The sequence below is a fragment of the Cricetulus griseus genome (genome assembly GCF_003668045.3).
Source record: "Cricetulus griseus strain 17A/GY chromosome 1 unlocalized genomic scaffold, alternate assembly CriGri-PICRH-1.0 chr1_1, whole genome shotgun sequence".
Classification (NCBI taxonomy): Eukaryota; Metazoa; Chordata; class Mammalia; order Rodentia; family Cricetidae; genus Cricetulus; species Cricetulus griseus.
Genome location: NW_023276807.1, coordinates 155,756,582 through 155,783,680, shown reverse-complemented (window position 1 = coordinate 155,783,680; position 27,099 = coordinate 155,756,582). Strand labels below are relative to the sequence as shown.

Below are 27,099 nucleotides of genomic sequence, written 5' to 3'. Positions count from 1 at the left end.
TTTTTCCTCTTTGCTGCCTCTATTGTTGCTTCCATTTGGATAAAGCCTCCTTCTTCACTTACCCTCTCCCCACAGAGCTTTACACCCTGGGTCAGCCCCCCTCCTTCCCTTGCTCACATTCCACACCAGTTATGCATCATGGATCAAATGGTCTGGTCTGGTCTGGTAAAAACTCTTTCAAGAGGATTTTAGAGCTGGAATCTACACTGGTGTCTATCCCAAGGTCCTTGAAGTAATACATGATTCTATTTTTTCACACTTAATCATTTGACCAAGCATCCCAACTCTCTTCTTAAATTATATCTACCATCTAACCACCTCATAATACTTAAACCCATTAGTACCCTTGTCCACACCCCATCATTTCTTACTTGGATAATTGCAATAGCCTCTAAACAGGTACCCCTGTTGACACCCATACTTTCCACAGTTCAGCCAGCAATCCTGTTGAAAACAAATCAAAAAGTAAAACCCAGATTTCTATGATATACCACCCCAAAAGCCATCTCCTTTGAGTTTTCCCATAACATGTCTCCCTTTATTTACTATGTGCAGTTGCAGTGGCTTCCTTGTAGCTCATCAAAACTACCAGACAGAGCAGGACCTGATGGCAAACACACACACACACACACACACACACACACACACACACACCTATAATTCCAGTACTAGTGAAGGTGAGGCAGAAGAGTCATGAGATCAAGGCCAGCACTGGGAACATAACATGTTCAAGGGCAGCTTGAACACAAAGATTCTGTCTCAAAGATTGCAAAACAAAAACAAACCACCAAACATGATCTAAAGGTCTTTACAATGACAACTCTAGTTGCCTGGAAGATCCTCCCCTATGTCCATGTGGTGCTTTCCCCCATTTTGCAGGCTAGCAGTAAGCTTGTCCTGACTACTCCTTCAAAGCAACTCTACACATCCATTTCTAAGTACTTGTTTTGTTTAAAGTTTGGTTTTTGTTTCATGTTGTAAAAGAATAAGCCAAAGCTCTCATCCCAAAGGGAACAATTCTGGAGCCATTGTGAGTGGCCACGGCCTAGAAATACAGATAATCCCAAATTTCATGTTCCAGTGTAGTAGCAGTTTCATAGTTTCACAGAAAAATAAAGTCACAAATAGAGGCAAGCTTTAAACACACCATCGGGTCCTTCAGAGAGGCAGTTAAAGTGAGCTGGGGAAACTTCTATAGGCCCAAGATCTATGTGAGCTTTTGGGTTGGTGGAAGCTAGTGAGCTAAGTTAATAGATGCTAAAATATTGTTTAACTATTGGTCAAGAGGTGTTAGTTCTGACAGAGGTATGTAATGAATGGCTGTTCCAGAGGCCTAGAAGTAGCCCAGGATGAGGAAATTAACCTCTGGACCTGCAACATTCCAATCTCTCCACAACACTGAAATTTAAACCAGTCAATCAATCTCTGTAGAGAGTTTCTTTTCATGAATTTGTGTTCACAATGCATATGAGTGTTTGCCTTCAAGTTATATGGGTGCACCACGTTTACAGTACCCTCACAGGCCAGTACACCATGTTTACAGTACCTTCAGAGGTCAGTACACCATGTGTACAGTGCCCTCAGAGGCTGGATTCCCTAAAGCAGGACTTACAGATCTTGTAAGTGCTGAGAATGAATCCAAGTTGTCTAGAAGAGCAGCCAGTGTTCTTAACTGCTAAGCCACCTCTCCAGGATGACTTATTTTGAAATACTAATCACTATCTCATATACTATAAAGATGTATTTGTTTGCTTCTTAACCTGGATAAAATTTTGTCTATTAGGACCACAATTGTATCTCATGGGATAGATTTACAGCAAATGCTCAATAAATATTTGAAAACTGAATGAATCTAAACTAAAGGCTCCCAATTGGATATTCATGTTCTTAGATATATCTAAGGTGGATTTCTATTGACTCAACTAGGGCCACACATGTAGAAATTGTGGATTCCACATCCTTTCTACTCTCACACATGTCTTATGTCCAGGTGCACAAGACTATTGTGGAAATGACAAGGGAAAGTTCCAGTTTAGTGTTCTCAAGGGTGAGGGGGCTTTGCTGTACACTCTCCTTCACCTTACCATGAAAGAGCATGTACATGAGTGAGGAGACAAAGATAATATGTACCCAAAGGTGTGATGTGCAAAACTGTGTTCTCCCTGATCTGTATCCTCAGATGCTAATATCCCAGCACCTGAGAGTGTGGCTGTATCTATATATAAGGTCTTCGAAGAGAACATGTGCTCTATGAGATCATTATAGTAAGGTCTAATATAATAGGACTGATGTCATCAAAAGGGGAAGAAATTAGTACATGGACGTTTCCAGAAGAAGGATACTGTGAAGCTAATAATAAAAGATGAGCATCTATATGCAAAGAAGAAAGGATACAGTAAGAACCCTCATGAAACTTCCACTTGGATGTTAGGCTCCCAGATGTGTGTGGAATCCATTACTGCTGTGTAAGACAATTTATCTGGTATGGTCTGCTTTGGCATTTGGAAGCTCTAGTGAAGTGCTACACATGTCAAGATGGACAAAAACAACACCCCTGAGTGAACAACTGCTTGGTGTCCTTGGCTGCTGGCTTAATTATAGACTTCAGATGGGGAGGGCTGTGACTTGAGGTAATGTAGTAGAACATCTCTTTGTTATAATAGTTCATCCTGTATTCAAGGATAGTCCTTATAAGAAGTAAAGGAAGCCACCAAATTGTTTAAGAAAGAGGGGAAAGCAAACCATGATGTATTCTTTGAATAAATCTGTGCACTTGAGCCTTAATATGGAAAATAATGCTCACAGTTTACAAGTGTAAGTCATATTCCCCAAACTATAATGTAAGCAGACATAAGACATCTGCAAGGAGCATTGTGTGGATATGGCTAAGATATACTACATACATGAACAAAAGTTTCAAAGAACAAAATACAAGTAAAATTTAAAAAATACTAGTGGTATTTGAGGGGTAGACTTTCTTTTCAATAAAATGTAGCTTCTTTACTCTGCACACTTAAGTTTATTTTGATGCCAGTTTTTATAGTTATCACTATCACTTCTACTTACTGTCCTTTAACCTTGAGACAGCATGTGAAGAAAACCCAATTTCAGACATTGGACCCACCTATTTTGTTGATGAGAAAAATACCATTTCTGTTCCATCTCTCCCCCTCCTCCTTGCCAGTCCTGCCCTGCATTGGTTCTCCCTGCATTATCTAGTGTACTCCTTCAGGGAGGCAAGGTCAGGATTGGTAGAGAGGGAGGAGGGAGAGGCAAGCAATAAGGAGCAAACATTCTGGTTGTTTCCATTCCATCCCAACCCCTGTGGAATAATGCATCATAAAACTGAAGCACAGTCATTAAATCTTCGAATGTTTGCAGGAACATCTGTGTGTTGGGCATGAGGTGTAGATGAGGCCTGAGAAGCAACCAACAGGAGCACGGCTAACTCTATTAGCAGCATGGGAAATCATTAATTACATGTTTAGCTGACCAAATACATTTGGTAAATGGATTTGCTTTTATGCAGCCATAAAAGCAGTGTGATTATGAGCGTCTAGGACGAGAGGCTGCATTCCAGCTTGTAACTCAGAATGTGCTACTTGCCACCCATACTTTGTAATCTCTTTTGTACCTTTGGAATACAGACTGCTTTGTCATAAATGTCTGACATAGACATTAAAGCTCAGAAAGCAGTTGGAACAAATTGTAGGAGAAAGTCGTCATGACCCATCATAAATCGATAAGCTACAAAGCAAATCCAGACTTCTCAAATATATTATTCATTGTATGATTATTGCTAATGAATAAAGTTCCTAAACGTTAAAAACGTTTTGTCACATAGATGCTTTTAAATTCTGCCTTGGGGTGATTGGAGGAAGTTCTTCTGTGTATATGTTTGTCTTACTGTTTGATATACTGTTGGCCAATAGGGGAGCAAGTTAGGCAGGACTAGGAATCGAGGAGGATTCTGGGAAATGTAGTAGAGACAGGAGTCGACATGTGACCTACAGGAAGACGGGACACAAGGCCAGCATCCTCTATAAGTTTATAAAATATATAGTTTAATAGTTACTGTTGATAATAAGACTGACCTAGCAAATAAGAAATCCTAGTCATTGGCCAGCAGCATTGTACCTAACTCAGACAGCAGGCAGAAAGATTTGTAGTTACAAAATGGTGGCAGAAGTGGTTTTACGAACTTCCACATAAAAACTTAACAAAAGCTTAAAAAGGGATTTTAGAAGCGAAAGAACAGAGACAAGCATGACTTCTTGGTAGCAGCATTGTCTCTGTTTTGCTAGAGACAAGCAGAGACTGGAGCAGCTCCTTTAAGAGAGGCTTCCTGATTCAGCATAAGTGGCAAAAACTGCAAGGCACTTTGTCTTGCTAACAATTCAATGGTGTGTAGGAACAGCTGGCAGTGACCACATCTTCAAGCTGGCAGCATGCTGTTGATGGCAGCATAGATCATGGCAGTGAGCACAGCTCTCATTGCTGGCAGTAAACATACCCCACCATCTTGGAAAGACAGTGGCTAGCACAGCTGCTGCTTTAATTTTAGCTATGTTGTGTAGCAGTTAAAAGATTGTGTGGCCAGAAAAAGGTAAAGATTTACTGTAAAGACAGATTCAGATGAAGAAAAGCTTCTAAAGGTTTACAGTGTTTAAAAATCTGCGTAGGCTTGTAAGAGAAAAGAAACATTAAAGTAATAGGAAAAAAGAAAGACAGAAAGAAAGGAAGAAAGAAAGAAAGAAAGAAAGAAAGAAAGAAAGAAAGAAAGGAAGGAAGGAAGAGAAGCCAGTGGCAGTGGCACATGCCGGCAGGATTTGCTGAAGGGAACAGAGGCAGGATGATTTCCACAGAGAAACCCTGTCTCATAAAGAAAAAAAATAAAAGCAAAAGAAATAGAATAATAAAACAGCCATGTAAAGATGGAAAATACACAGAGAGTCTGGGTATTATATGCTATATTGTTGTCTTTAAATTATTTGATTGCCAAGGAAGGAGCAACAACTGCTAAACTGATAACATTTGATTATAAATGCTGTTGAATTAACCCAACTTATACATTTTAAAAATGTTTTGACTTCAAAATTTAAGACGAAGGACAGGTTACTTGGGAAAAGAGTTTTTGCTTATGTTTCGACAGAAAATGGAAAGCTATGGATTCCTTCCAGACTAATATGGTTTGATCAAGCAAGACCCCCTGAAGCAGTGTCCCAACTGATCCTACATCCAAAACAGCTGAGATGATGCAGGCATACATGATTATAGCCAGGATTTCTGTGTTTTATCATGATCCCCATGGCATGAACATTGTCCCCAACCAGGAAGCAGTTTGGAATGAACGATGCCCAAATTCCCAAATATTGTTTATAAATGTTTGTTTTCATTTAAATGGGGTTGGTTATAAATGGTAATGATCACAGTCAATCTCTTTTTAAAAGAAAAAAGGAAATAGGATATAGAAATGAATACTTTGCATTAGTATGGATTTTCATTTATTGATACAACTTTAAGGTTAATTTTGTGATATGTATATTTCTCCTCTTCTTTAGGTATTGTGTTTATACTGACCTTTTAAAATAATTAAATACAGATTATATAGTCACCTATAATAGTCAGAACTTATAATTAGATTAGTTAGGTTTTCTAGATATACAGAGATGAATTTGAGATGGATAGATATTCTTCAAACCTTTCAAAGACCTACCGAATATATGGCATTTAAATGGTTCGGGGTTTTTTATGACAGTGAGACACAACTGCTCCTGGCACACCAATTATGGCAGAAAGGATAGGCATTGAAGAAACTCAATATGGGGTTTGCTTACAACATGGAAAGATTAGCCATTTGGGTGAGAAACTGCTCTTGCCTGTACTGTTTGTTGCTGTATATACTGAACATGCAGGGCCCACTGGAAAGTGACTGCTGATGGACAGTCCTGAAGGGTTCCTGCTTCATGGAGAAGTCTGACAGACACACTGAGGCCTATAGGCTGAAGAAGGATGCCCCAACTTACAGAGGAACTTTGGGTGACTGTCCATGTAGTGAGATGTCTCTGTCAGTTCTAGAGTTTATATATTTTCCTTCTGTGGTCTTTGATGGATTTGAAGACAGATAGTTTTGGTTATAGTTTTCTTTAGTTATTATAAACGATAAGCTACATATAAGATTTAGACTCACAAAGATGATGATAGAATATTTTCTTTAAATCTTGCTAAATGTTAGTGGGCTAAATATTGTAACTATAGTTCTTACTTGATAACTGTTTAGTTATGTATTTTACTATGTTAATGTTAAAAACCCTTCTTTTTATTTAGACAGAAAAGAGATGATGGGGGAAGTGTACTATTCTTGTAGCAGACCCTGGTTCAATTCCCAGTACCCATATAGGGTGGTTCACAACTACTCATATTTCCAGCTCCAGAGGATCCAACATCTCTTGCCTTCTCAGGCACCTGCACTTATGTGTACACACCTCACACAGGCACACATGTAGAATTAATAATAATAAAATGAATCATAAGAATAATTTAAACACTGCCTAAGGTCTGAGGAATGAAGTATGCTCAGATAGCTGAAGGAGGATGATAAACTGTTTGGAGGCTAGAGGAACCCATGAACACACCTATATATTCGAGGACTGATGCAAAGGAAAACATCAGTTCAATGTGATGCTAATTTTATGGCTCTATGTATCTTCTTTTGTTTTGTTTGCTTATGTTTGAGACAGAGTTTCTCTGTGTAACAGCCCTAGCTGTCCTAGAACTTGCTCTGTAGACCAGGCTAGACTTGAACTCACAGAGATCCACCTGCCTCTGCCTTCCAAGTGCTGGGATCAAAAGTGAGTGCCAAGACACCTGGGTAGCTCTATTTACTCTTAAGAGCACTCAAGAAAGCATAGCACTGCAGGGAACGCCTATTGGGGCCTGATGGGATCTCCATAAAGGTTCTAAGACAGCAACACCACCAGCACTGGGCAGTCCCATGGACAGTACTGTAGTAAGAAGGGCGAGACACTGGAACCAAGCAAGCTGAGAAATGATGAGAGGTGGAATCAAAACCGCATAGCTCAAACTCCATGACATTTTCTTGTATGTTTGAACAACTGCAGCAGCAAACATTCTGCAGGAGAGGCATGCTGCGATTGTTGAAACACTGAACAACCAGCCAGGGAATTGTATTTGTCTAGTAACCTTTCCAATTATTGTGTCAAAATACAAAAAAAGTACCTTCAAGCAATTTATAAGTATGCGGAGAATTGAAAATAATAGTAAAGGTAACATTTATGAAAATCCATTTAAAACAGAAACAGTGAAGATTAGAGTTTTATTCCTTTGCAGAACTCTATGGAAAATGGTCTGGTACTTGCCTTCTAATTTGTCACCTCCTACTTGGAGAAAGCATCCATTTCATAACTCTGTAAATTCTCCTCCTTCCTACAGTATCCACTGGCTTCCAACATTTGTCACTTTGTCCCTTTGATAATAATATCATGAAATATCCCTGGGTGTTCTACTAATGCTACATTTTATTTGCAGTTGTCAAACAGCATTGCTTCCTCTGGGACAGTGTCACCCTTTCCCTGACAACCACTCTGCTTATTTACATTGAAGAACCATTCCCATCAGTGCAATCTACTTTCCATGCATGGCCCAACTTCCTGCATTAATGAGCCAGTCGGTCTTCCCTATGAGGAAACTTTCTTCTTCCTCTGAATCTACCCACATCCGTTGTGTTCATCTTGGCAGAAGCTATAATGAACTGTTCACAGATACCCACAAAGCACTCCTGGTTTCCTTTTGGCAATTTTCAGCCAAACCTGTGAGATTATGGTGTGACCCATGGTAAAGCCCTACCCTCTCAACAGGGTAGTGGGGGGAACATCCCTCACCTCGGGTTAATTCCTGATGAACAACCTGAAGAGTAACATGTCAAAGCCTATTTCTTTGGGTGGCTGAGTCACCACCTCACTGACAAGGCCTTCTTCACCAAGTCTAGCTCGTCCTTTGTGCTCTGGATCTGTGAACCAGAGGGGTGGCAGGGAAAATTATGAAAAACCTCAGGCATCTATTTTATGATAGGGTCAGAATATTCAGATCTTGGAACCTCCTTCCAAAAGTTTCTGTGCTTTTATTTACATGGTCATTCGGCAGTATGCTGTGGAATGTCTGACACTGAACGTTAAAACTGAAAGGGAACACCGATAGAGAGTAGTTCCAGCTGCCTGTGGGGACTCATTCTCAGACCTCTACTGGGTGTTTTGAATTGTGGATAGCATCGAACTACATAGTTAAGAGGCTTCTGACTTTACATATGTATCTGTCTACAAACAGGCAGAGGAGGGCAGTAATAGTAAAAATAAGACCACACTATACTATATAATACTATATTATAGTTTTGTGAATATATATATGCATATATATATATTATATATATTATATATCCTCTCTCAAAATATCTTACTGAGCCAGACATGGTGATGCATGCTTTTAATCCCATAACTTGAGAGGCAGAGGCAGGCAGGTGTCTGAGTTTAAGGCCACACTGGTCTATATAAGGAGACCCCGGCCAGCCAAGGCTGCCTACTATGACACTTTCTCATAAAAACAAATAAACAAAACAAAACCTACAATATCTTATCATGCTCTGCTCATGCTTTTTGTATGAAATGAGATAATACCATGCATTTTTAGCATGCTACAAAAGCAGAGTCCTGGAAATGGGGGGAATGCTATGATCACTGTTAAACTGGAACACTGGTGACCAATGAGGATGCAGAGCTATGTAAAAACAACCTCAGTTCTCATCCCAATGCTCTTACCTTTAATCTTGCATTTGTTTTTGACATTTACTTCTTTATGCCATCATCTACTTAACTACACAGAACTACAGCTTGACTAAATAATCGAGTCCAGTAATTAAGTGCACAGAACTACAGCTGGTTCAAATAACTTAGTCGAGTAAAACATAAAAATCTCTCACAAATTCTCTTTTTAAGGTGCTTCCAGACTATGTTCCTAAGCAAAACTCCTTACTTAATTAAAAAATAAGAAGGCATGGAAATATCCTGAGACCAAAAAAATACCCACTGAGGGGAAAAAAGAGAGGGGGCATTTTTCTGGGTGAGCCTCCTCCAGAAATCAAGGCTTTGAAATTTGACCATCTCTTTTTTTTCATCCTGCTATGTTTTGCTGCTAGTGTCATCTGCATGCATCCTAAGTGTGTGGTGGGTTTGCAGTGAACACATAGTCACTATGTGTTACCAAGGAACAGAATGACAGCAAAAAAAAAAAGAAAAGAAAAAAGAAAGAAAAGAAAAAGAAAGAAAACCCAGGTTTTAAAATCAAATGCAGCATTATGCATTTGAGTTGAGGAATTCAAGTGCATTATTGAAACTTAACTGGGGTTGGTCTGGCATGGTAAGACATGGTAAAGAAACTATGTCCTTTTTAAAATTTTTTAAACTTCACTATAAAAAAACTTGCACATAAAAATAAAAACATTGTACGCCATAATTAACCAGACCTAAAATCTATACAACTCTCCGAATTTCTATACAATTAGAGTAGGCATCTGGAATGGAAGCTGTGGAGCTCCACATTAAACTTTACACTTTCAATATCAAATATATTTATGGACTTATCCTCCACCCAAAACAAAAAAAATCCACAGTAGAATTAGATCTAGGAGAACAATTAACTGTATTGCCTCTTTTGTAACTCGTGCCATCACCTTCACATAGCCTCTCATTCTCTTTTCTTCATGTTATGTTCTACTCACGTGTATATGTGTTTACATATGTGTACACATATACTATTGGCTAGATTCTGCATATGAGAGGGAATGTATTTTTCTGAGATTTCATTATTTCTTTTAATATTACACATTCTTGGTTTATCCATTTTCCTACAAATTTTTAACTTATTTTGCTTATTTTGCTTTAGTGTATTCTGTTTTATATATACACACCAACATTTGATTATCCATTCATTGGCTGATGAACAACTAGGTTGATCCAATCCTTTGCTAAAGAGAATGAAGCATCAACAAACATGTGAGTGACAAGACCTCTATGGCAGGGTGTGAGGCTCTGTGGTTAGACTCTGCCCAGGACTGAAACATCAGGGACTTATGGTAGTTGTAGTTTTAACTTTTTTGAGAAATCTCTAAATTGAGTCCTACAATGGCTGTATTAATCTGCACATCCCATAACAGTGAATAAGCATTTCTCTCCAGATCTTCTCCAACATTCATTGTCAGATTAATTGATGATGGTCATTCTGACTGGGATGAGATAAGTTCAGAGCAGTTTTAATATATATTTCCTTGATGGTTAAGGACACTGAACTTTTTGAAACAATTATTGGTCATTTGTATTTCTTTTCCTATTTAGTTCACTTTTTTCATTTAGTTCACTTGCCTATTTGTTAATGAGCAGTTTTATTCATCTGGCAACTAATTTCTGCAGTACTTTGTAAATTCTGAATATTGTTCTTTGTCTGAAGTGTAGCCAGTAAAGATTTCTCTCCCATGCTGTGGCCTGTCTGTAATCCTACTGACTGTTTTCTTTGCTGTACAGAAACTTGTTTTCATCTGGCCCCATCTATTGACACTGAGGGTCAGTGCCTGGGCTGCTGGTCTTTTAGAAGTCCTTTCATGAATGTTTCAGCATGTACACCCAGCACATACATACGCATCTCTGCACATAAGTAGACATTCAGATGTGTTTATGTAGAGAATTAGTGCTGCTAGACAAGAATTGAAACTGTTCTGGGGTCCCTAGCACTCAGAGCCAATGAGGACAGTCGTGTACTCTTTCACAAGGTACATCTGTGCTTGTTCTGCCCCTAGAACACATTGCACACATGCTGCTGCAGGAGGCTTAAACTGCGTAATCAGGGTCTAGTCCCTGTTTCATTCCAGAATGTTACACACTTGGGGCCCGTGCCCTGGGACACTTGCAAACACCTGCATTTTAAATTTTGTTAAACATCATGTGAAACTGGATCAATGATCAACTAATGGACAAGTTCCCAATAAAAATTTAAAAGATAAATTGTAGGGGCTAGACATCTGGCTCAGAGATCAAGAGCCTGGTTATTCTTTCAGAGGACCCACATTCAATTTCACAACTGTCTATAACTCTAGTTCCAGGAATCTGACTCCCTCTTCTGGCCTCCTTGGGCACTAGGCATGCATATGATACATAGGCATAAGTGTAGAAAAAACATCCACACACATAAAAAATAAAATAAAACCCATATTTTAAAATCACATTATTTATTCCTGTAGTTTGTAATGATACATCTGTAAATATCAAGTGCTTCAAGGAGTCCTGCTGTGTTAGTCAGAACCCAGTTACTCATTTTCAATGTTTTGTTACTTTGGTTTGTGTGTATTCACATACACATATGTGTGCATGCACACATGAGGAAGCCACAGGACAAACTGTGGAAGTCAGTTCTCTCTCTCTCTACTGTGTGGATCCTATGGATTGACTTAGGTCAAAAGGTTTGTCAACAACTTCCTTTACCCGATGAGCCATCTTGGAGCCTAGAACAATCAGTATCATTCTGAAAGTATCTCAAATATGATAGTGTCTCTACTTGGTGTTCATGCACCTAAGACTACCACTAATCTGGAAACACCAAAGTAGGAAAGCCACTGACAAAGAATTGGAAGTGAAAATGTTTGGGATCAGGCAGCTAGAAAAATATGTGTCTAAGGGTTCAGCTGTCTTATGTAGGGAGAAGCCATGGATTTGGAACTGTTTTATTAGTACTACATTCTGGATGTGTCAAATCCTTCCCTGACTATGCAATTTAGCCTAGCTCCTCTTCTTCATCCTCTTTAAAGAATTAGACATATCATTTTTAATTATTCAGACAACTATTGAGATCTAAGATTGTGTTAAGTTAGCAAACACACTCTGGGATGACTCTCTAAGAGTGAAATAGAACACAAGCATGATGAAGAAGAAAAGGGAAAAGGGAGGGGTACTCAAGCTGGGGAGAGGGGATGGAAATAATACAGATGGGGAGATAAATAACATTAAGGATGTTTGAAAGGGGTCATAGGGAAACATTATTTTATAAGATTACATAAAATTCATATATAATACACAAAAGACTTAAGACTATCTAACAAAGTTCCACTGCCAACCATGGGAAGCCTCCTTTTCAATTTTTGGCAGGGAAGTCCAAGAGACTCCAAAAACACATGGGCTACTTCCATTGCCCTTGGCTGCCTCCTAGAACTGGAAGGTGTAGGATTCTGTTGGTTAAGACACCACACACCTCAGTCACAGGACTTAGAGGAATCAGCCTTGCAACAGACATGGAAGCCTCCTTTCTGAGGACTAACTCTTATAGTATCCAAAGGTGCCATGCAAGATATCAAAGGAGAAAAACAACTAACAGTCCTGCCTTTAAAGCCCAGGCCCCACAACAATTATCTGTCCACCAATCATTTAACTTCAACAGTACAATAGTGGTACTCATATCTTGGAGGATAACCAACAGCTGTGTGGACTTGGGGTCCTCACTAGGATGGAGTTCATGTCTGGTGCTATAAATCTAGCCACCTATATGTGACTGAAGAGGTCACAAACCCTAGAAGAGATCCTACTACTGTCATTTCCCTAAACCAATATAATTTCTAATTGTATTCCAAACACTTATCTTCATACCCACAGAAAAGTGTAAGCTCTCACCTCTCATCAAAGAACTTCTTTTTGCAGCTGACAGAGGGTACTACCCGAGTAGTACAAGTGCTCAAAATGCAGAGAACGTGTAACCCTGGGGTTTCAGCCTTGTTGGTACACATACAATACAACACCTATACCTAAGGCTCAGAGAACATCTTGGAAAAAGGATGGAAAGATTTTAAGGGGCAGAGGACTGGGATCCCTGCAGTTAGACAATGTTTTGTAGTCATAATATCTCAACAACATGGTTGCCTAAACAGGAACTGTACAATGATACCAGTCAACACATCAAGTTGGATAGAGGAGATTTCATAAAGTCACACCCCAGATGAAGAGCTACAGGCAATACATGTCTACTCAGAAAGGGAGAATCAGTCTTCCACAGGGACCATCTCCCTGACAGATTATCGAATCCCAAGTGGTCAGCCACGAACATCTATGCATAAAGAGCACTGCTAAATGGGCTCTGTAGGTTGTATTTATACATATGCACATACACATATAACAAAACCAATTACAGAAGAAGAGATCAGAAACTTGAAAGGGAGTGGGATAACACAGGGAGGGAGAGAGGAGCGGAAACTGTAAAAATGTACTTAAATGAGATTCTCAAAAACAATTCAAAAAGAGTCAATGGCTAAATACAAAGCATACATGTATAGTGTAAAATTACAATCATAAAAACCACAGAAGGCTAACAAGAAGGCTAAATGAGGACTGGTGACCTGGCCTTGATCCCAGGGATCCACATGATGGAAGAAGAGAGCCAACTCCCACAAGTTGTCCTCTGACATCCACATGAGTGTGGTAGCAAACAAGGGCCTCCCATCTCCAAATAAATACATGTAATACAAATTATTTTAAGAACAAAAATAATACAGAGGTCTAAAATTGGTTAGATGGTTTCATTAAGAACTATACAATAAGAAATTTAATCTTAATACCAAATATTGCCAAGCCTGGCAGCACAGGCCAGTCAGTAATCTCAGCTACCTGGGAGGCAGAAAGAGAAGGATTTCAAATTCAAGGACAGCCTGGGAAACCTAGTGGACTTATCTCTCAGAGCCTAGGATACAGCTTATTGGTGAAGTGTATGTTCAAAGCCCTAGCTAGGTTCAACCTCAGAGAACAGATACACAGGGGAAAAATGAATGATACAACTAGAAAGGGAAGAGCATGGAAAGGAAGAGAATGGGGGTGGGAAAAGGGAAAGGTTATGAGAATGTGGTCCTATCGGAGGAGCCAGTGATGAGCATTGATACTGTCCTCATCACCAGGAACGTTTCTTTCTGAAAGCATGAAGGCTGGAATCGGTGTTCCCCCTTTACTTAACAAGAGGATTGGATTCTTACCTTCAAAGTCCACATCTCCAACTAATTTCGTCTTTCCAGTTGTAGGATCTTGAACATAGTTGATACCCACATCAATGACAGCTGCGCCTTCTCTAACCATATCAGCTGTAATCAATCTGGGAATACCTGCGAATGGAAGAGTTGTGAGACACTTGCATTTTGTCCTGTACTTAGACTTTGTCCTATATTTTAAGAGAATGTAACTATACTCTTTGCAAGTAAGAGGCTAACTTCACTCTGATTCTCGATCGTCGGGCAGAAGGACAAAAGACGATGAAGGAACTGCATCGGACTTTTGAGGAGCAACCGGCCTGAAGCAGCTCTCCTCTCAGACTGCTTACCTGACCTGACGAGTTTGAGCAGCATCCTTTTGTCTAACACGGAATCACAGGGATAAGGTAGGCTCCTGCTGTTTCAGAGTAGAGTGAAAGCAACTTGGGAATTGAGAAGAAGGAAATAGAAGGGGAAGGAAATCTGTGATAATCATAATCTGTACTCTCCACTGTGTGGTAAGCAGTACCAAGTTGGTATCTTACCAGTTCCACACAGACATGTCCCCTTGCAGGTAGCTCCTGAATATAATAAATTTAATATGACATCCTTTTTTTAAACCTATCTACTCTGTGATTAAAGGCCTTCTTCTAGCATCCCAACTGTCCATTTGAGCATTCCAAATGGCTTAAATGTCACCTTGTGACATACAGTTCTTGGTGTAGGTGAGATCTTCAAGCCTATAAAAAGGTCAGTGCTAATACAGATGTAGCTACCACAGATGTTTGTTCCCTAACTGCAGAGGCACCAGCATCTGAGATGTGTCTTCCTTATATCCCAAGCTGTGATAAGGACTTCATCCTTTATCAGTCTCACAGAGGCACTGACCAGACTTCCCTCAGCTTCTAAAGATAGCCATGAAATCCTGTTTCTTCTTTGTATAAGAAAAGAAGACGTAACACTGGTTACAACAGCAGTGGACTTCCTCAAATGACAGCATTTGTGGAATAGTTATTAAAATCCGGCTATTACACTCTTTTTTTTTTTTTGGAACAAATATATTGGTATTTTTTTTATTGAACTGAGTACATCTAAAATGTTATCTAATGCATGTTAAATTAATCCATATAAAAGGTTTTTCATTTTACACATTCCCCCCCCCTTTTTTTGAGACAGGGTCTTGCTTCATAGACCAGGTATGAAATTTGAGATGTATCTTCCACAATCCCACAAGTACCAGTAATGACAGGTGTGCACCACTGTAAACCGCCCACAAAAGCTATTGATGAGAATTCTATTATTTTTCTTCACCAAGTTTGAGACAGGGTCTTGCTTCATAGACCAGGTATGAAATTTGAGATGTATCTTCCACAATCCCACAAGTACCAGTAATGACAGGTGTGCACCACTGTAAACCGCCCACAAAAGCTATTGATGAGAATTCTATTATTTTTCTTCACCAAGTCTTCAAAATCCAGTTTATAATTTATGTATGAATCACATCTGAATTAGATTGTGAATTCTCATCAGACATATATTTGAGTCATGTTCTAGAGTCCATGTTTTAATCTGAATAAATAAAAACATCAATGTCAGGGAAGACTGAGATCATTGATTGCACTTACCACATTTCTAGGACCTTCTAGCCACCCATGGTAAGTTGCTAGTGTATTAGATAGCACAGGGATGGTGAAAAAACTGAGTTGTTGTCACAGACATAGCAACAAGTGTTTCCACTCAAAATTGGAGCAGAACAAAACCAAGAAGAGATAAATGCGATCTTAGAAAGAAACATGGTCAGTGTGATGGGAGAGTTGGTAAGAAAGCAGTTGGAGACAGGCTAGAACCATGTAGGAGTGTCTAAGTGGGGGACATTGGAAGGGAGGAAGATGAGCTAAGATAAGGTAAAGGAAGAAGGAAGGAGAGAGACAGAGACAGAAAGAGAGAGGCTTTGTTTTCAATAGAGATTCAAAACCATTATGTTGCCCACACGCAAACAAACCATGCAGGATTGGTTCTCCAAAGAGGAATAGGAAGTAGATCTGGGTCCTTGAAAGGTTAGAGAGAGAGAGAGAGAGAGAGAGAGAGAGAGAGAGAGAGAGAGAGAGAGAGAGAGAGAGAGAGAGAGAGTTTGTCAGTGTGAGTGTGTGTGTGTGTGTGTGTGTTGAAATTTCTGAGTTTATTCATTGGTTCTAGGAGGATTTTATTTCTGTTTGATTTCCCTGGGATTCTCTATGTTGATGATCACAGTACACATAAATAATTTTTTTGTCATTGTTGTTGTTGCAATCTCTAACTTGCATTACTTTTTCTTCCCTTGCTTTGTTCCATAATGTCCAGTATTATGCAGAATAGGAATAGTAAAAGCAGGCATCTTTTTGTTATCTTAGAAAAAGAACTCTTCACTATTCGTTACAACATTTGCTGTGAATATTTTGGAGATGTTTTCTATCAAGTGGAAAGAATTCTCTTAATTTCTGTTTTTCTGCAAGTTCTGTAATAAATTAATAGGATTTTTGTCGACTAAATTTTTATTGATTTAAGTATGTGATTTTTTCCTTCTTTAGACTAAGCATGATAAATTATGGTGAGAATCAAATGTTAATTTCAATTGCATATCCTTAGAAAAACCTTATCTTAGTTATACATGATATAACTAGAATATAAAAGTTCAATAATGTTAATAGGTTCATGTTATATAATGCACACATTAGTGAATTATATTCATTTTTTAAAAGAATTTTAACATCCATGTTCAGGAGTAGTACAGATCTGTTGTTTTCAGTTTTGTGTGAATTTGGTTTGGGGGTAATATTGGTTTAGAAAATTACTTGTTAAATATTCTGTCCCTCCTGTTAGCTAGAAGAGATTATATAGTATAAACTCTTATTCTTTAATCTTTTTGTAAATTCTCCAAGAATGACTGAGAATAGAAGTTTATCGTAAAGAATTTTGAGCAAATGAAATCTCAAAGCCCCTCTTTCCTTCATAAGAGCTCCAGGATGTTTGCAAACAAGTAGATTGCCCCTTGAGACTGCTCCCTCTGGATTCTTCTTTGAGACTACCCTCTCTAGATTCCCCTTTGAGACTGCCTTCTCAGGCTGTTGCCTTGTATGTATGTGAGGCTATTACACTCTTAAGCCAATGTTAAAATCTACATTTAAGTACTATGATATCCCAGACAATATCAGACTGGCAATAGACAGAAACCATAAATATTAAAATACAAGGAAATTTGAACTGCATTTTAATTTCAAGAAAATTACAAAAAGGAAAAAATGTTATTTGTTTCTTTTTTCTGATAAAGACGCATGTCCACTGTAGACACTTTGAATAATAGTCAAAAGTTTAAGAACAAAATAAAAGTAAGAATTTTCCTAACATCAAAAGATAACAAGAATTAGAATTTTCACTGTGTTTCCTTTTAGAATTTCAAGATATTTATTTAATAGATATAAAACATGACTGAAATTCATACACACACACACACACACACACACACACACACACACACACATATATATATATATATATATATATATGTATCTTCATCCTTAAATCTAAACTGTGATCCTTTCCTATTTCATCAATTAATTGAAACTGAAAAATTAGATCAAATAACTCATCAAGTGAATTACTGTTATTCCTGCACTGTTTAGAAAATTCCAATATTTTATATTAATAGGTCATACAGGGATGGTTACTTGTATTCGAAAACCATGGATAAATTTTGAAGCATCACATTTGCTGAAATTTTCCACAGGGCCTTTGATAACAACTCAAAATAATGGGTGTAGAATGAATGTACCTACTGAAAGAGCAGTAAGTAGTTAAATAGTACATCCCTACACTGCTGATAACTGTGCCTATAACAACATCCACAGAAGCCCATAGAAGCCTTTGTCTGAATTATTCACCAGCACCTCCTTCACAGTATTTATCAAGAGCTTGGAAACACACATTGGCACTGTGATGATGATATCCTCTTTGTTCTCTTGCTTTCCTTCCCATCTTATTCTGCCCTATGTGGTGTCAGGGCTGGGGATGATCATACACAGCACGTATGTACCTCCTTGCTCTCTGGGACCCTGTCACAACTGAGAAAACAGGCTCAAGCTAGCCTACTGGAGCACATGATTCCTTAGATGGGGACAAGTGACTCCATCTGAAGCCTATCTACACTGGTCAGTTTCCAGCCAACCACTAGCTGATGGCAGATGGCTTGAGCCTCCCAGCAAAAGCAGGTAATAGGATCAAAGCCACCACAACCAGCTGAACCACAGACTCTCAAAAATTGTTTGTAAAAATGTGTTGGTAAAACAGTTGAGATTTGGGACATGTTAGTATCAATAGCTGATTGGGCCATATTTTAATATAACACAAAACTGGATACAATAGCAAGTAGCTCACCACTTTGGAATGATGGATTCCAAGCTCCAAGAAGAATTTGAAAGGAAAATAATGTATAATTCTCAATAGGTGTCGAACACGGTTAAAATTCACTAAGATTGAAGAAAAACCGTGTTCATAAGTAATGCTGTAGTGTTTCCCCTACTTGTTTCAGAAGGCTTCCCCCATAAAGTGGCTTGCATCCAAAGCCTGGTCCAGAGCTGGATCATCTCAGAAAGCAAGGTATACATACTACATGTTCACAGCCAAGACTGCGTTTGTCGGGGTCATGTGAGAATTCTGAGTGCTTGGGAGAAAACTCAAAGAAACCAAGACAAGACTTGTCTTGTGATTGCAGTTTCTTCAAAACCCGGAATTGTTCTTGGAAAGTGTTTTCATGTTCCTCCTAGGTTTGGCAGATAGGAGTGAGTGTACTTCATTATTCATTACAACTGGCTATCATTATTTGTTTATATGCCTCTATGGAAAATCATATTTTTCCACATATGCTTCTCTGACCCGTGAGACTTGCCCTTGGGACTGTACATTTTACTCACGTGACTCCTCTTAACAGTCAGAGTATAAACGGCTTGATGCTCTGAGTAAAGTCGGCTGTTGCAGGAGACTTTAGTTAGCCTCCCTTTTTGGCTCCATTCTACCAGGCCCCACCGCCTCTAAAGTGGTAAATAATTCTTCAATATGTTAACTGGAATAAATGGTAGAATTACTCTCTATGGTTTCAGACTGAGGAATGAAAGGATGGCACACAAAGGAAGATGGTAGACCTGAACTCAAATATTTTAAGAATAATAAAATAAGCTACAATGAAAAATGTATACTCTTTTTATTCTTCAACAGAAATGTTCAGAAGGGAAAGAATGAAATTGGAAGAGTTTCTTGTAGAAGTACCTTCAAGTGGAATTTGACTAACCCAGCTCTATACCTTCCCATCTATAAGTCTCACAAAGTCCTAAGGGTGGGACATCCTCAGATAAAGAGGCAGCATCTGAACAGCCAGACTTTATCTTCATCTCTCTTGGAACAGTGTCTGTAGAGCTCACATGCAAAGATCCGAGTGGCACCACAGTAAACAAACTTAGGGTGGTTTCACTTTGGAATCGCTCCTCAATATGCAACATGGACTATGGACAGGAGATTTCCTGAGTCTGGAAGGCTGGCTTGCCAAGGACCAGACGCTTCTGTCTATTCTCGCTGTCTTTATGTGAGCAATAAATCTGCTTTGTTTATTTTGAGTATTCTATCTCCTCCAACTCATGCTAGTTGTGAAAACACACAGACTCCTTTTTATTTCCCAGCTGTCCCCATGGAAATCTGTACCCTGAAGGGCTGCATAAATGCTGACCCACTACATCACATTGGAACCTCTCTGCCCACAATGCCTTCCAAGTCTTCAGCTTATATTCACTTTGCCTTTCCAATTTTTCAAGAAAAAATTTCCTTTTGCCAACTAATTCATTTATGATCCTTTCTATATTTCTCACTCAATCATTCTATTTAAGAAAAGAAAAAATCATTGAAATAAAATTTGTGTCATGACTTAAATCTTAAATATCCCCCAAAGGCCCTTATGTTAATAACTTTGTTTTGGCACTACTGGTATAGGTGGAAAAAGCTTAGAAGAAAGGGATAACAAAAGACGATTAGGATTTTGGAGTGTGTCTTTGTCAAGCTAAATGATGCCCGCCTGGTGTCTCCTTAAAGCCATGGGTGCAAATTATTCAGAATAAAATCACAGCTAATTTGACATTGATTTAAAAATCAAACCTTTGAGTCCAAATGAGTCCCACTGAAGATCAAAAGGGGTGCCAGAGAGCTCTTACTAATATTGCAGAATTTGGGGGGACTGTACCCACAAACATTCACATTAACCTCTTTCTTTAATCCTCTCTCTGGATGATGGTACCCACAACCCAAAGGCTGAAAAAGCATAAATGGGTTATTAAGCCATCCCTCCTTCCTGATAAGCATCCACAGTGCAGGCTGCAGTTCTATTCAGGATCTCAGAACCACAAGCAGCCATGTCAGCCCATTTCCTGACACTAACAAATGTAAACTTTGTCTTTTTTGTCCCTTGAAGCTATACATCTTGCAGTCTAAGATCTTCACATTATCATCTTTACAGTAAAAGAATTTTAAAAAGAATTCCTAATGATGTTCCTCAAATAGGGTTATCTAGTCAGATGCCAGGCCCGGGGGATTCACCAATGGGCCCTCACATGTTCTACCAGTCAGAAGTCAGCAGCTAAAAACTGAAATTATTTTACTGTAATTCTTTTCTTATTGTGGTGATGAAGATTGGAAAAAAAAACAAATATCAGAAAATATGTGTCAGGTTCTGAATGTGAAGTTTCTAACAATTCAAATTATGACTATGTTATTTTGGCCTGTGTGTAGATACACATCTGAATTTGCAACAAAGACCAGTTCCAATACAATGTACCAGGGGCCAGATTGCATAGAAACACTAGTGGTTGAAAACTCCTACCTTAGTATTCTAAAGGCTTTTAGAATTCTCTTATCAGTCATCTACATTTCCAATAAAATAGTTAACTAGATCAATAATCATTTCCAATGATCAAAATTCTAATTCATCTGGTCAGATATGAAATTGAGTTGCTATATGGCCATAATCTTATAAATAAAATTTCTATTTTAAATGTACTTACACACAAAGTCATGGCAGGATTATGCAAACAAATCACTGTTTTTCCCCCACAGGCTAAAATACCTATCTATGAATTTATTTCTGGCAGAAGTAAAGATTTATTATTAATGTAGAATTTAAAAATTAACTTAGATGATCATACTAGGCCTCATAATAAACAGTAGGGTTTCCTATTCATAGAAAATATTCTGAGAAAAGATCTCTGATTGCTAAGCATACCATTGGTGGATGGTTATATGGAGTTACACTAATTAGAGTACTATTTCTATCTAATAAGGTATAGTAATAATTTACCATCCTATGATTCTAGTCCATTGCCTTAACCACTCAGCCATGACTACATGGCCATTCTATGATCCTTTACATGAAAAATAAAACAATTCTCCACTATTGTTTAAGTAAAATGTACTGAACAAAATAGGATGACAATACTTATATCTGCAGGCATCACTCTATACTCCTGGAGCTAAGTATTGCTTAGTACTTTACCACCGGTGTAGGTGTGAATGTTCCTTAGTATAAAGCAGAGCCTTCACCACGTACATTAGTGGCAAAGACTGCTTTATACTAAGGAGAATTCACACTTACACCAGTGGTGTGAATGCTCCTTAGTGTAAAGCAGATCCTTCACCACTGGTATTAGTGTGAATTCTCCTTACTATAAATTATAGCCCTCACCACTGGTGTAAGTGTGAATACTCCTTAGTATAAAGCAGAGCCATCATCATTGGTGTAGGTGTGAATTCTCCTCACTATAAAGCAGAGCCTTTGCCACTAGTGTGAGTGTGAAATTACAGCTCACTAAACGCAGTCCTAACTAGGTGTTTTCATACACCACACGACAGTTTCAGAACTCTGTTCACACACATGCACACAAAATAAAGTCTCTTCCCTTTAGCTCCTCCTATCAGAGCCATCTTTAAGTCTTCATGAAAAAGCTAGGTCCAGGCATCCTGATAAAAGGAAGCTCTGTGTTTACTCATGACTTTTAATTAGAGTTCAAAGAGCTCTGTAAACATTACCTAATTAAACTCCACAACAAGTTCATGAAGCAAGAGAGGTTTGCCCATTATCCTCATTCACAGAAGCTAGATTTTAAGGTACTGAGAAGCTAAATGATTTCTTAGTTACACAATGTTGAGTCAGAGATGAGGCTAGGAACAAGACCAGAACTCTAGTTCAGATACAAAACTAGCACCGTGGAGATGCTTATTCAGGTGGATCACTCTGTCAGCTGGAAGGTAGCCTCCTACTTACACATTAGGAGTAAGTGCAATGGAATGAGTATGAATGCATGTTTCCTTCTGGGTCAGGAAATGTTGGAAAGCCTTATTTGTTCTGCAGGCAGTCATATCATCGATTCATGCAGCCTAGCTGTCTTTGTTATGCGTATGTAGCTAAGACTACAATACCTGGCTCATGCAAGCAATATAAACAAAAAGAGAACAAAGAACTTATTCCCTAAACTCAGAATTCCCAAAACCATGGATTGAAAGACTCAATTGAAACCAGAAAACAGAAAGAGCAAAACAGAATAAGAGAAGAGGTGAAATCTTAAAACTCGGGAGTTTTTAGGGAAAGGTGGGTGAACCTGGGATAGCAAAACTGCAGCACCTCATTTAGGAAATATAAAAGCCAAGGCACCTTTTCCATCTCTGTAGAGGTTGGGAAAGTGGCATGATTTCTAATAATTTAGACGTTAGAAAAACAGCTTAGACATCTGCCTAAGACACTTTCAGAGGGCTCCAGCATACTTCAGGGTACTGTAGGAGTAGCAGGAAACTTAAAGCAATTGAAGATGAAGATATCATAACAATAGAAATGAGGAACATGCCAACAGACACATGTATGGTGAGCTAGTCAATGAACAAGAGAGATGATGCCTTTCTCACTGGACATGTGTTTATTAAACACATTCATGAACACTAAATGTCTTCACTATGTCTTGATATTTAGGTTCAATCTTGAGGAGAACGAGACTTTAAGTAGGTTAAAAGCTGGTTTCTACCACTTTTAAAAAATACAATAAATTTTGGAAGAGGGTTGGGCTATGGTTTGAGGGTGTCCCCCAAGGGTTCATGGGCTAGAAGTTTGTTCTTTAGTGTGGCAACCTTTAAGAAAGTAGCTATGTTCCTGAGGTACTGTTTTTGGTTGGTATTAATATAGCTTATCCGGGACTCTATTTGGTTCCTATGAGAGGGAATGGTTAGAAAATGAGTAAATCAGACCATTCAATCACCCATTTTTTTTTGTCCCTTCATGTGATTTTTTTCCACATGATTCTATAATTTTATATCATCTGCAGTGATGTCTTTATCAGTGTGAACACCGAACTAAGACTTTCAGTCTCCAAATCTATGAACTAAACACACATTTTTCTCTATAAAGTACCTACCATCCAATATCTTATTATGGCAGCCAAAATGGAATAATTCATAAAACAATCTATCTGGAAGCCATCAGTATTTTAAAAGAATAATGAGAGTATAACATAGCTTGGCCTATACTAAAAAACCAATACATACAATAAATGTATGTATTCTTTGGTTAAAATTGTCTTATATATGGATTAAGACAAGACACGCATTGCATGTTCATTAGAGGTAGAGGCCTAATTATTCCCGTTCCACCATCTTCCCTCCAGCACATTCTTGCCAAGGGACATGGCAGCACCTTCCATTCAAAAGGTAAAATGTCCACTCTGAATCTGGGCCTGGGTGTAGGAGTCAAGGTGGAATAGAATAGGACAGAAATTGCAATGCCTACTCTCAGTGATCCTGCATTTCCCATCCACTCTCTGATGCTTCTGTCATCACCATGAGGAAGGTCACATTTGTCTGTACACTAGGTCCATGATCAGAATGGAACACATGTAGAGTAGACACAGTGCTTCAAACAAGCCTTGACTATAGCAGAGGCTAGAGCTGACTCACAAACTTAAAAGCAAGCCAGTCAACTTGTGAATATAGTAATGAATCAATCTGAGATAAACTGAGGCCAACCTAGAATGGAATCTGCCAAACCACAGACTCATGTGTTATAATAGTAATATTAGTGGCTGCTCTTTTAATGTACTGAGGTTTTACATGATTAGTTCCACAACAACAGCACCCACAGAACATAAATTTCTTTAAATCTGCTATAACTAAAATACTTGAGAACATTTTGACACATACTCCGTAAGTTAAAATGCATTACATATGCACAGTAAATTAGCTCTCTAGTTGATACCTAACATCTCCAATGACAGTAATGGGGAAAGTTTGTTATTACCCTTTCAAATCACTATATACCATGACTTCTCATTTATAGTATCTAATAAATCTATTTACTGTGTCTGAAAATTCAGTAATATAGATAAATATTATAGAAATGTACACGCATAACAGAGATATATTCAGAAAGCATAGAAATAAAAATAGGAAGCCCTGTATCACTGCTACTTAAGTTCAAATTTGTGTTTATACTTCAAAATGGTAAAAACCCACATTATGCTCACTACTACCTTTTAAACTGTAAGAATTGTGTAGATAAAGCATCTTTCAAAGCTAATCCTCATTCTCATCCTCTTAGCAGTCTTTTGAATATCCTTCTAATCTTCCAACCCCCCTTTTCTCATTTTTTCTACATTGTGGACTCATGAAACACAAAATACACATCAAACACTTCAGGGTTTTAAGGCATGTCTTATTTTAAAATAAGACAGCCACATGCATACTAGATACAAAATACTTAGAATAATATAATTCTTGTGTTGGTAGTTCAAGTACATAGTTATTCACAGTTATGGTATTATGGTGCTTATTTATTCTATAAGCTTTATAAATTAAATTATGAAATTGGTTTGATTGTGGTGTCAGTTTCACTTTATTGTTGGCATTCATGGTCGTGTTGTCTGAAAATGAAGTCAGCTTTACTTTTTCCTTGGCAGCATGTATATATGCTTTTCTTTACTTGTGTGTACTAGATAGAATAATAACTCAATGTTAGGCAGAAGCTGCTAGTGGGAATATCTTTGTCTTGTTCTTGATTCTTGATGCAATAAAATATTGCATCTTAAATAAGATACAGGATGTTCCAAAGGGAGGTGAAATATTCTACCCTGCAGGGAAGCATGTTAAGCTCAGGAAGTAAACAACTCAAAAGCTACAGAGGTCCCTGAAACTGAGCAAAATCACTAGGCCCCTCTGGCCACAGATGTATAAAAGCTGCAAGGACTCTCAGACAAGGTGAGCTCCCCGGAAGAGATAACTCTAACTTGTTGAGCTGCCTGGGAAGAGGTACTCTCTAACCTGTTGAGCTGCTTTCAAATTATGTGCTTTCAAATTATGTGCTCAGGTTACAGCTTTTGTGAGTCATCATTCCTGCTGGATGGGTTTTGGGTGATACAATTATCTGAGTTGTTCCTGTTTCAGTAAGTATCCCCTTCCCCATATTCCTCTAGGTCCTCAATAAACTCACTGGACTACAAAGTTGGATCTTAGTGGTATCCTTAATTAGGTCTTTTGCCAGTTCTCTGTCTAGGCTACTTAGATGGTTTTTCCATATCTCTAACCCCCAGGAATAGAGTTACCCAACAAGAAGCATTTGGCTTTTTTATCACTGAGTGCAATATTACCTGTAAGATTTTTACAAATACTTCTCAGCAGATAGACAAGTCTCTTTATACTCCTAGTTTGCTGGGAATATTTATCAAGAACTTGTAATATATGGTTTGTAAGATTTTCATGACTTTGTAAAATTTGAATTTTGGTTTTAGTTGCTAACATAGATTTTACAATATTAGACTGATCTTGGATTTATGGGATAAATATCATTTAGCTGTGATTTTTTATCCTATAATGTAATGGATTAAATTTAAATTAAAAACTTTAAGCTACTTTACTGAGGTGTGGCTGACACAAAAACTCTATTTAATGTAAACAATTTAATGGGTTTAGAGGTTTAAGCACACATTTATGAAGCCATCATCATAATCAATGCTATAAAATACCCATCATTTACAAAGTTCTTCCATCTTTTAAATTTAATTTCAAATTGGTTATTTTAAGAGGATAGGAATACTTCACATAATACCTACCTTTGTAGCAAGATTTTAACTGCACAGCCAAGTATTGTTAATTATGGATACTGTGATAAACATGTCTCAGGGGACTTATTCATCACATATAACTGAAACATTACAACACCTAAAAGCACTGTCCATCCCCCCCTCTCCCAGACCTGGAAACCATCATTCTAATGTCCATCTCTATGAGATTAATTCTCTAGACTTCTTGTATAATCATGTTCTGTTTGTCATGCTGTCTTCTAGGTTTACATGGCCACATACATTTAGACTTTCTAAGTGTGTATGAGAAATATGTGTGTATGTGTGTTTATGTGTGCACATGTGAACATGTGCATATTTGCATATGGAGGCTGAGGCAATGTGGGGTGCCCTCCTCAGTCACTGCAACATTATTCTTTGAGTCAGGATCTCAGTGAACCTGGACCTCTCAAGTTGGGGAGTCTGGCTTGTCAGGGACTAGAGAGTTCCATCCAGTTCTAGGATTGTGTATTTCTGCCACTTAGCCATCTATTGTGTGTGTGCTGGAGAGCCAAACTCATGCCATCATACTTACACATAAAGTACTTTACCAATTGAGCCACTGAGGGATCTTGGTATTCTTTCTCTTTATGAATGAATAATATTCTATTTCATGTCATATTTTATTTATACATTGGCCTATCAGTGAACACTTTAATTACATGTCTTGACTATTGTGACTGACTTGTTCAACTGAACAAGTGAATACAGATAATACTTCAAGATACTGATTTCTGTTCCTTTGGATACACACTTTACGAGCTAGATTGCTAGGTTACATTTTTCTTCTTGAGGAAATGCTATAGTGTTTTCCACAGGGCCTGCGTTGGTTTCATTAAAATGGAATAAGGATGCTTTTGTTGTACCAGCAGTATG

The 27,099-nt window shown here is 38.2% G+C and overlaps 1 protein-coding gene across 5 annotated transcripts in view; it reads right to left on the bottom strand.

The window, feature by feature from the left end:
• The window catches only part of LOC100760811 (methylenetetrahydrofolate dehydrogenase (NADP+ dependent) 2 like), a 95,941-nt gene that overhangs the window by 11,388 nt on the left and 57,454 nt on the right, over window positions 1–27,099 (bottom strand). For 4 of the 5 annotated variants that reach the window (XM_035452414.1, XM_027388384.2, XM_027388381.2 and 1 more), the window contains one exon: window positions 14,069–14,194. In XM_035452414.1, the coding sequence (XP_035308305.1) occupies window positions 14,069–14,194 (126 nt within the window). Of the gene's footprint in view, window positions 1–371; window positions 445–14,068; window positions 14,195–27,099 lie in introns of those variants that run through there. The other variant, XM_027388383.2, reaches the window with a different exon arrangement.